Here is an 11,696-nt window from a genome sequence, read left to right on the forward strand (position 1 = left end):
TGTTTATTTAGGTTAATTAGTCTCTTCTCAAGGTCCCCCAAATATCCTGAGGTACCTGTACCTGCCAGGAAGTGATCTTCCTTACTCACCTAGCTAGGCTGTCAGAAACTCTATAAAAAAGATAAGGCTGTATCTCCAAGAGGCTTTATTGACTTCATAAAGTAAACCTAAGTTCTTTAAAGCTGTTGGGTGTATCTGATTCTACGCACATTCTCAAATCTGACATTCCAGTCAAAGCTTTGAAAATTAATATTTCTAATTGTTTCCTGTTATAAGGAGAACAGGTTCTAACTAACTTAAAGAAATAAATTTCATGAAAATAAGACTACTCACTAACAATTTGTGAATTCTGGAGGGATCAAGTAGGGAGACAAAGTAATTGTTTCAATTCTACTTACAAGGATATAATTTTAAAAATTGCTGTAAATCATAGTTAGCTTAAGATAAAAGAAAAAAAAGGTTTTCTTAAATCTTAAAACAAAACATTAAAGAACCAGTAATGTTTCAAACAAAGTCATAAAAATTATCAGTTCATTCAGTCTCAGTTATTAATTATTGCTCTGCTTGGATTCAGTTTTTCCATTAGTTCTATATATTCTTACCTAGTTTACTTTTGTGATCTTAAAAGTTATCAGAAACCTGTGCTTGCCAGAGTCCTTTCTATGAATCTCCTTGAAGATGAAGAACTTTTGCAGAAATACTTTTTCAAAAGAATCAGAGTAAAACAATAACACTCTATAAACGACAAAAGACTTTAAAATGTCTGTAGTTAAAGATTTAATGAAAGTTCATTATAATGTAGTTGACAAGAAAATTATTATTTCTGTGACATACAACATTTTAATAGGCAGAATTATGACCGATAACATTATACCAGGGTGTATCAGAATTTTAAGAATTGTGTACAATTTATGGAACATATATTAAAAACATATATCCACACAAATATGTCTAAGAAGGTTTAGCATCATGTATATGACAATGCTTCCCACATAATTTAACATATCAAATAAGCCTAATTAGTTTAATATATCTCCTTTGATAGGGAGAGACAACAAATTTTTTGATATGTTCCAGGGACCCACTGGAAAAATCCCAAAGTTACTTCCAGATCAAAAACACTTTATTTAGAATTTGATTTGGGGAAGTTTGTCAAAAATATCAAAAGTTTTGGACACTTGACTAAGTAAAGATCACTGATCATTATGAAACAATGCTCAGTTATCTATTTAAACAAAGTGACAATAAAAAATTTTAAAGGCAAATACAGAAGCCTACATAGTTGTGAGCAAAACTTGGCTCTATATATATTAGAAGATTCAGTTTTCTTAAATAATCAAAGGCCTGATTAAGATAGCATGAAGCACATTGAAACTATGTTGATAAAATACAAAGTGTTTGCTTTCTAGGCAGATTACTTAAAAGGTAAAGAAAAACATTTAACAACTTCTTATCAGTATCAAACCAACAGTCCAAGAAAACTTTGTTCTTTTAACTGATGAAAGAAAATTAAATTCCAGTTTTACATAAGGACACTATTGATATTAAAGCTTATTTTAAAACCCTTACAATATATTCATTTAATTTTAGTCAATTTGACCACCCGAGGTAAGATTTCCTCTCTCTCTTCAGAATGTTCTATACCATTTTGTCCTTTTCTCTCCTCTTTCCCATTCTGAAAAAAAAAAAAAAAAAGTTTTGTGACAAAATTACTTTCATTCCCCTTAAAAAAATGCACCTCCATACCTCATATTGATAATTTTGTTTTAGTCTAAAACACATCTTATTTTCATTGTATATGGAGTTATTTCTCTTATTTTAGTAATGTTGATTACACATATTAATTAGAATTCTTAACCCTTAGAAGCATTAATTTGTAGTGAAAACTAAGAAGCAAGCAATTATGAACTTTCTGTTATACCAGCATTCTTTAGATTGGAAAATTTATGAAAATATTTCATAGTTTCTAGAAGCATATGCTTCATCATATAAAAATTTTCAATGTGGCACAGGTGTGTTTACTAACAGATCAAACTATCTTTAGTTCTCTGCAACAAGGAAGTGTTAACTGAAAAAAAAAAACACACAGCATGAGAGTTGTGAGTTAAGTTTTATTTGGGGTAAAATGTGGACTATAGCCTGGGAGACAGCCTCTCAGATAGCTCTGAGGAACTGATCCAAAGAGGTCAGCATACATGTGATTTTAGTGAAGTGGGTACATGCAGTCAAGCACACACTTTGGCAGAAGGTTGCTGCAAGTCACCAGGAGCAGATGTCTTTGTTAATAATTTTAGTGCTTTTCTAGATATTAGAAGATGCAAAAAATTGGGCTCATAAAATCTCCTGAAAATATCTAACCATCTGAAGACTTGTTCTGCCATTTTTTTCCCAGAGCAGAGTGCCTCATTCCTGACCTCCACCCTGAACTCCTTTTAGGGTGTTTTGAAGGTTAGCGACCACAGTAGCTACTGACTTCATCCTTGTAAAGGCAAATGGAAAGTGACGATTTTTGGTTGGCAAAAGCCCAAAACAGGCCAAACTATTTTCAATAATCAATGCTTCAGTATTTTATCTTATTTGAAAATAATATCAATATTCAGTAAATTTCCATCATTTAAACTCAGCAAAGCTCTAAGGTTTCAAGATACCAAAAAGATCCATTAAACTATTTAAGTACACATAACAAAATATAGTTATTGCTGAAAAGTCTACCTAAAAACTCTTATCCCACTTACACCTGTCTAAATCACATGTTCACAACAATTTTGTTTATATTACCAAGCAAAATTTCATGAGGCATTAGACAAAGCCAAACATCAGAAATCATCTCAAGGTTTTTTTTTGTTTTTGCTGACAAATTTTGTAACAAAGACAACATAAATTTGACTAGTAAACCCAGGTAGAATAAAAATTGCATGTCTGCATTATATTTAATGTTGATAACTCTGAAGAGTTGCTTATTTTAATTAAACCAACACACTTCAACTAGGTTTTATTTACTAAAGATTATCACAGATCACAAGTACTTGAAAAGCATTTGGGATAGTCTATATATCTGAGAATTTTAGAATACCCAGTCTTTATTTAAAAATTAATTTAGGCAATACCATCTGCAGGTAGAAAAATATCACACATATATAACATACATATATAGACACATGTAAACCTACAGACCAACACAAACAGAGATGTTATAGCAATTGTTACCAAATTTTAATGATGACAGGTTCAGTCATGCAAATCTAACTAGTTTAAAAGAGAGAGGAGTTTGACCCAAACTGAGTTTTGGCAGTAGGAATAAATTAAATTTACCAGCCCAGATGGCTAAAGTTTTTACTTAATATTTGTAGAGAGGACATTTAAGATTTTTTTATTAGCCTAATTTACAAATAGTTCCTTTTATCTCCTTCAGATGAGAAATTCTCCATAAAGTTTGCATTTGAAAGAATAGCTCTTAGGTCCCAGAGAAGACAGGGTAGAAGATTTACATCCCAAAGGTACAGAGAAAGTATAAAAATTTTCTCCTAGAAGTTTTGGGGAATATATGCCTGTTATCAGAGGTGTATGGAAAAAATTATTATTTTTAAATTTCCTCTTTTTCTTAAGTGCAGGATAATTCTGTTTCCAGTGTCCCATTATATACAAGACTTTGAGACAAATAGGAGGGGTTTGGGGCTTGGTAAAAATGATAGTTGGGTTTTGAATTGCCTCTGGACCCATATTTCTGGTTTTGCAGAGCTTTGCAAGACAAAGTTCCTTCTAATACCTCAAAGAATTAGGTTGTATCCTGAATATCAAGTGACTGACCTACCTATCCAACTAAACTTTGTTTCTTTTTTTTTTTGTTTTTTTTGTTTTTTTTTTTTGTTTCTTTATAGTAAGGCAGATTTCCAACTATGATGGAAATCAGAAGATCTCTACATCCTAGTGCTTTAGTGTGACTTTAAAAAGTTTATCAAAGCCTTTAAGGAAGGCTTTCTTTTTTTTTTCTGAGCACACAATTCAACCTTGGATCAATTTACATTCTGGAGGAAAACCTCTACTATTGTTTTTATTAGCCCCTGAACATTGACCTCCAGGTGATCCTTTACCTGTGAAAGCCTGAATGAAATTCCAGTCATCCATTTCCTCTGTGAGGGCTGATTGCCTGGTAACCACTATAATGTGGATGGGAAGAACACCCCTGTGAGTGTGGTTGTGAATGTCCATTGATCTAACTCTTCGCAAATTTTGGTGTGATCTTCTCAAAGTGGAGACAAAAGGTCTTTGTAATTTCATTTTTTTAAAGGAATCCTTAAGGCTAGCTGCCAAACTCTTTTGTGTCCTCCTTTCTATTTGATCTGTCTTTAGGTACCAATAAGGCAATTGTTTAGAATGAGACCTCACTATTTTTTTTCAAATATAGAAGTTTATCTAATTCAAAGAATCCATCATCTTGGTATTGACAAGTGTAGAATCTTATATTAAATCCAATGGTAACTCAAACCAATAAGCCTCTTTATGGGTTAACCATGGATGCAAAGGCATCCCAAAAGAAATTCAGCCTTCACAAGATCCAGAAAATCCACCCCCAAAGTTATCCTAAGAAAGCAAAGAACACTGTTGTCACAGGTGGTAAGCACCGTGTCGTGCGCTAGTTTCCCATGAGAACAGGAAACACCTCTAGTTACAGACCTACTAATCTGTGACACTGGGCAGGAATACCGGAATGGGACTTTTTAAGCATTAATGAGACAACAAGGGCCCCTTATGGATTAGGACACTTATAATAAACTCCCCTGAGAGCTGGCACAGTTGCGCAAAGAGAAATCTGCTTCTTGGATCCACGGCCTACTGGGCTGTCTGCCTAGTGGGTGCTGGTACATGCATACTCTATCTGGAGGATACCAGAGATAATATTCTCACTGGTCACAAAGCCAAGCTCCCAACACATAAAACAAGCCAAAAGGAAAACCTCATCACACATATGATTCTCTTCCTTATGATAAATGACACACAAGACAGAGACAAAAGGAAACAATTACCATCTCTAAGAGGAAGAGGATCAATTGAAAACAAGAGTACTCAAAGTTTTAACAAAGTTACTATACCTAAGAAAAAAGTTCACACAAATTTTTTTTCCTGCTAATCTATATTTGGAAAGGAAGGAGCAAGAAATTTTTACCTACCTCTCTTGACCAGGCGCTACGGAGTGAGATCTGGGAAAGCTAACTGTGCACAATTCTTAGCCTTCACTAGCTTCTGCTAGCTTTTTAGGATCATGTCTGTAGCCTCTAAAATGAGTATGGTGTCTCAGAAAGTCCTAAACTGGTTTCGAAACTGGAGGCAGGGGGCCAATAATTTTCCCTCTACCCCTCTAGGTTCTTGGCTGAGACATCCCTGTAATAAAAAGACAAGTTAAGAGGAGAAAAACAAATAAAATTTTAATAACATGTATCCCTACTTTATACATGAGAGGTACCCAGAAACAGAGAGTAGCTCCTCATACCATGATCTTTTTTTAAAAAGGAGGATGAGAAAAAGTCACTTAAGTTAAAAACCGCCCGCGGGATTCCGCTTCCCGCGGGATTCCGCTTCCCGCGGGATTCCGCTTCCCGCGGGATTCCGCTTCCCGCGGGATTCCGCTTCCCGCGGGATTCCGCTTCCCGCGGGATTCCGCTTCTGGCGTCCTGCAGGATGAAGGTACTGGGATTCTTCTGGCGTCCCGCAGGATGAAGGTACTAAGTCATTTTATGTAAGGGACTTGGGCCTGCCCAGATTTTGGAATTGTGGAGAGGGGCCTGTGAGGGTGGTTCCTGGAGCCAGTCCCTTGGGACTTTAAATTTTTAATTAAGTATTTACAGTTGGGGCATCCCTGGTGGAGCAGTGGTTGAGAGTCTGCCTGCCGATGCGGGGGACGCAGGTTTGTGCCCCGGTCCGCGGGGATCTCACGTGCCGCGGAGCGGCTGGGCCTGTAGGCCTTGGGCGCTGAGCCTGCGCTCCGCCACGGGAGAGCCACAGCAGTGAGAGGCCCGCGGACCGCAAAAAAAAAAAAAAAGAAGTATTTACAGTTGGGGCATCCCTGGTGGAGCAGTGGTTGAGAGTCTGCCTGCCGATGCGGGGGACGCAGGTTTGTGCCCCGGTCCGCGGGGATCTCACGTGCCGCGGAGCGGCTGGGCCTGTAGGCCTTGGTCGCTGAGCCTGCGCTCCGCAACGGGAGAGCCACAGCAGTGAGAGGCCCGCGTACCGCAAAAAAAAAAAAAAGAAGTATTTACAGTTGAACAAAGGTCTGTTATTTCTTTAACTTTTTTAAAGAAAACACTTAATTTTCCTCAGCCTACTGAGCTTATGGATGCAACACCTGAAATTTTCTACTACAAAACTTAAGGCAAACATGGTGTCAAGAATATCTGTATGTTAAACTGGGTCATAAAAATTGTAGACATTGAACGTTTTTGACTGACAAAAATAGTGCTTTCATGGGACACAACCTACTACGTAGACAGTTCTGAAGCAGTTAAATATGTAGGTGTGTAAAGCTCAGTCTGTTCTGCTATACGTCATTCTCAAAAGACCTTATGAGGAAATTTTAATGGAAATTCAGTTCTGTGCAGAAGAAAGATCCATGCCTTTGGAATCAACAAGTCTTGGGTTTGAATACAAGAGCTACTAAATAGTCATGTGACCTCATTAAAGTTAATCAAATCTCTGAAGTTCAGGTTCCCCCTTCAAATTGGGACAGTGGTATTTTCTTTTTCTTTTTTTTTTTTTTGCGGTACGCGGGCCTCTCACTGTTGTGGCCTCTCCCGTTGCGGAGCACAGGCTCCAGACGCGCAGGCTCAGCGGCCATGGCTGACGGGCCCAGCCTCTCTGCGGCATGTGGGATCTTCCTGGACTGGGGCACGAACGCGTGTCCCCTGCATCAGCAGGCGGACTCTCAACCACTGCGCCACCAGGGAAGCCCGGTATTTTCTTATTGGGGTGTAATATGGATTAAATGGAAACATTATGCAAAATCTATAGGTCTTTTACATATTTAAACAAAAACATTGAAGCTTTTCTAAGGCAAACTGGTGTTTCAAGATAGTTTCTGTATGTAAGGTAAATTCCCAAATTATCAAAATAAAGAGAAGGTAGCATTAAGGTACAAGGAGGCATAACCACACTTAGCCTTATAAGTGCCAAGCTATTGTGACAGGAGAGAGGAAAGAATGAGTCTTGATGGAATTAGCTTTTTTCTGAAATAATGAGTTCCCTATCACTGAAAATGGTAAAGAAGCAACCAAAATTTTATCTGCCAAAGATTGGTAAGAAGTATTCTACTTTGGGATGGATGTTGGGATAGATTGCATTTAATATCTAAGATTCTATGATTGTATAAAAGCTTAAAAGCTCAGTTCAGAACATCAAGTATTTTCAGTTTTACAAAACTTACTTCAAAGGAAACAAGCAGACTTCTATAAAAGGCTCAAATGATTTCTTAGAAATCAAATAGCTCTTGCACAAGAACTGTTTGATGACTGAAGTATAAATGAATCAGAAACATATGGATTAAATTTATTATGAAATACAATAAGAGGAAAGTAGTGCTTGGCAAAATCTTTTTGGGCCTCTTGAACCAAAAATCTTTGGAAAATCGTTCAAGATGTTTTAATGACCTCAAAAAGCAGTTGGATTTACTCTGGCCTGCTATAAGCAATTTGAAGCCTTTAATTTCCTTTTTCTATTGTCTCTGGACAAAGTTCAATTCAATTTTCTACCAGCTGTTGACTGTCTCTGTTTAGTACAATGGCTTTTTACTGTCTTTGTTTTAAGTATGTTTGCTTGTTTTATACATTTAGGGAAAAAAAGACTAAAAAGTTTCTACTGTTGAATATTTCAAAATACTTGTCATTACTATTTAAATTTTACCCCGAAATGTCTTCCTCTGCCAAACCATTTGACTTAAGGGTGAAATTCATAGGATCTGTTTGGAATAGAGAGTTGATAAAAGTAGAAAGGCCTGCAAACAGATCTCCAGGGGCAGTGCAATATTTGATGCAAATAGCGTTGGCTTGAGTATTTAATAGAGAAAATGGGAATTTAGAAATAAAAATACCACTGGGAAATATCATCGTGTTAAAGCAGAAGCTATGTGTCAGTTAAAATTTACCCTGAATACTAGAATACAGTATAGAAGTTGAAGTTCTTGTAAACTGTCAAATCTTTAATTCATATTTATTTGATTTTACTTAACTTTTGAAAAATTTCATTACCTTAAAAATTCAGAATTTTTTGTACTGGCATAAAATATTAAAAATATTGCTTTGGACTTTCTTTCCAAAATAATACCCAGCTCACTAGCAAATTCTCAAAAATGAAAATTTTGCATAGAAATTTCCCTTCTAGATTGGTACTTTACTCCTTTCTTCCATCCTTCAAACAGCAAACAAACATAAAACTACTGTCCCAAACTCAATAAATCTTGTAAGACCTCTTACCCATCTAATTAGACTCTTGTTGTTTTAAAAAAAAGAATGTTCCACTCATTACCAAACATTAGGGTTTCATTTGTGAAATCCAAAAATATTGCATTGGGGGAGTAATAAAGAATTTCAAAATACTGAATTAACTACACTATATTAGTATGAAGTAGCTCAGTTGACTCAGTGAAAATAAACAATGCAGTTTATGGGTTCAGTTTTAGGTCAGAGTAAAGTGCACATATATACATTTTCTACCAACTTGTGATCTGCTTATTGAATAGTAGTTTTAAGAAAAAAAATAATGCATACTCAATTATATAGCTAAATATATTAATCTGGATACAGATTGTTTTAATACATACTAATGCCGGCCCATGGAAAAAAATAGATTGGTTTGAGATCAGTCAAAATATTCAGCTAGATTGTATATTCTTTAACCCTTCATTAGCTCCTAAAGTAGTTTTTTATAGTCAAGTAAGAGTTCAATAAAGAGTCTGTGGAGGAAGGAAAGGATTTCTTTCCTCTTTGTGATTATTTAATTATTTTCATTAAAATCAGTATGGTGGGGGGTGTGAGGAGTTAGAATCATGGTGGAAATATTCAACTGTCAAGGCAGGTCGCCGTTCAATATTTATTAAGGTCTACTGGAACTCCACCCACCATCCATCTAATCATTTACTCACTCATTAACTAATTATGCACAAAATTACAGGCCAGGCACTGTGATAGGTGCTGTGGACGTTTCAACAAAGAAAATAAAAGCCCTGCTCTCTTGAGCGTACCATGTAGTCGGAGAGAATAGACATGTTAACTATAATAGTGAAGTGCTGTGGTCGACCTATAGAGAAAGCACAGTCGTGGCAGAAAGGGGTGCGCAATTTAAAACTACCAGGAGTAAGAATGGGTGGTCAGGAGAGGCCTCAGAGTGGCAAATCTCAAAAGATGAGTAGCTGTCCCTCAAGTGGATGGTGAGGAAAGGAGCACTGCAGGTGAGGAAGCAACTTGAGCCAAGGCAGGGAGGCAAGATACAGCTTAGTTTGGAAAACTCCATGAACTTCAGCATAGCTGGAACTCAAGTTCATAGTGTCATAAATTTCATCTACATCACAATGATACCGAAAGAGTACGAGTGTGGAGCGTTTTTCTATTTGATCTCAGATGCATTGTGTCTTTCTCTTTCTCTGGTCTTTGCCTTTGGGAAAAATATTTCCAAGATCCCTTGATATTTCGCTTCCCGTATACAGTTGGCCTTTGAATAATGCTGGGATTAGGGGTCCCACCCTCCCCCCAAAAAATAAAAAAAATTTAAAAACCTAGATTTCTAATTTCTTTCTAGACAATATAACTAATATAACATTTTAAAATTAAATATAGATATTTTAATTACTTATGAATATCTTTGTGAATTTATTGTGCTAAGTTGAATTGATCTTTTTTTTTTAATCTGTGACTTTGTTTTTAATTCTCAAGCCTTATGATCAGATAATTTACGAATCTGTGCTAATGATAGAGCTTCTCTACCTTAACCCTTCTGAGTTGGCAAAAGCATCATTACCAATCACACATCTACAGTAGTTCTACAGTTGTGTTTCTGAATACCTCTTTAAAAGTCAATCCTGAATTATAACTTAGTCTGACTTTGTAAAGAATTCACAAGCAAGTTTCCCAACCTATCATGTCACAGTGAATTTTAAAAACACCTGATCTTAAAGATCATCTATTAAAAAAAAAATTAAAAAGATCATCTATAAAATGTGAGAAGTACTAAATATTCTTTATCTGATGCTATACAAAACCACACTAAAATGCCCTTCATTAAGTAAAACACAATATTTTAGATGGAGAATTTTAATTAAATTGGCATATTTAAGACCAAAAAGATAAAGTGGACATTGTCAGTGTATCTTCAGCCCTTGCCTTAACAGGTGAATGAACACAACTTGAAACACAGGTGAATCTTGCTGGTCTATGAGACAGTGAAGGGAGCTTCCCAATATTTAAATATATTAATATAACCAGTTATAGAAATATAAATATAAAACCAATCTCCTATAGGGTTTGAGAAGGCATTTACCATATCCCTGAAAAGTTTAACATTCCTTATTCAAGTTTAATCATCTCTTTAGAAGGGGAAAAGAGTGACAGTACTTGCTGAACCAGAATTACTATCAAAATTCCAAAAGCTGACCATATGCATTTAGCCACAAGCCAATCTTATTTAAATCAGGACAGAAATACTACATCAGCTATTCATGATCTGAATTCTAGTGTATGAGATCAATTTAAATATGGTACACATAAAAAGTCATGAGACATTTGTTTCATAATAAATAAGGCAGTGGCCAACTATTACTCATTAGTAGCTTTTTTGAGATAAGCTATCAAGTCTGCCCTTTCTCCCTTCTCCTTAATGCCAGCAAAGATCATTTTTGTTCCAGGGATGTACTTCTTGGGGTTCTCCAAATACTCCATCAGCGTCTCCTCTCCCCAGGTAATGCCTTTGTTCTTGTTGGCATCTGTGTAAGAGAATCCGACTGCCTGACCTGTCTTTCACCCAAACAGACCATGGAGATTTGGCCCAGCCTTGTGCTTGCATCCTTTTTCCACAGTATGGCACTGGGCACACTTCTGAACAAAAATCTTCTTGCCCTTCTCAACATCACCCATTTTTAAATCGTTCTTTCTCCGTGTACGACCTAAGCCGTTCCCGCTCGCAAGCCAAACGTCCCGCTCTCTAATCCCAAGGACACGCCGGTCCGCACCTATGTACGGGTGAAAATGCCGGAATGATCTTCTTAAATAAATCGTTCTAACATACACCTAAAATTTACGGTGTTATAGCTCTACACTAAAAAAAAAAATTAGAAGTCAATTTTTTCTTTATAATTTGAAGCATAAAAATAATTTAAAGTTTAATAAATCACATACATTTGTATTTATTACTTAGCTTTGGTAGTTTGATTTTAACATATTGTCAATATTTGCTTCAAATTTTTTAAGGAAAAAAATGACTACTCTTGTCTACTTTTGGAAATACATCTTTCCATCTGTGTGTGTGTGTGTGTGTGTGTGTGTGTGTGTGTGTGTGTGTGTGTGGTCATAGAATTTATAATAGGCACTAATTATGTCAGCCTTTGCTATGGAAGTAGACATTGTCTCTATTTTCCAAAGCTATGAGTACACCTGCTCTTTGCTCCACAGGGAAACACTATCTTTGTCTTTCAAGGCCTATAAGAAAACCTGCCATTGTCT

At 36.1% G+C, this 11,696-nt stretch overlaps 1 protein-coding gene across 1 annotated transcript; it reads right to left on the reverse strand.

The window, feature by feature from the left end:
* Positions 1-10,793: 10,793 nt before the first annotated feature.
* LOC112414113 (cytochrome c-like) lies at positions 10,794-11,111 on the reverse strand. Its single transcript, XM_024766411.1, is given in 1 exon segment — positions 10,794-11,111. A coding segment is annotated over 1 exon segment (318 nt).
* Positions 11,112-11,696: the final 585 nt, after the last annotated feature.

This window comes from Neophocaena asiaeorientalis, unplaced genomic scaffold, assembly GCF_003031525.2.
Source record: "Neophocaena asiaeorientalis asiaeorientalis breed wild unplaced genomic scaffold, Neophocaena_asiaeorientalis_V1.1 scaffold255, whole genome shotgun sequence".
NCBI classification, from domain to species: domain Eukaryota; kingdom Metazoa; phylum Chordata; class Mammalia; order Artiodactyla; family Phocoenidae; genus Neophocaena; species Neophocaena asiaeorientalis.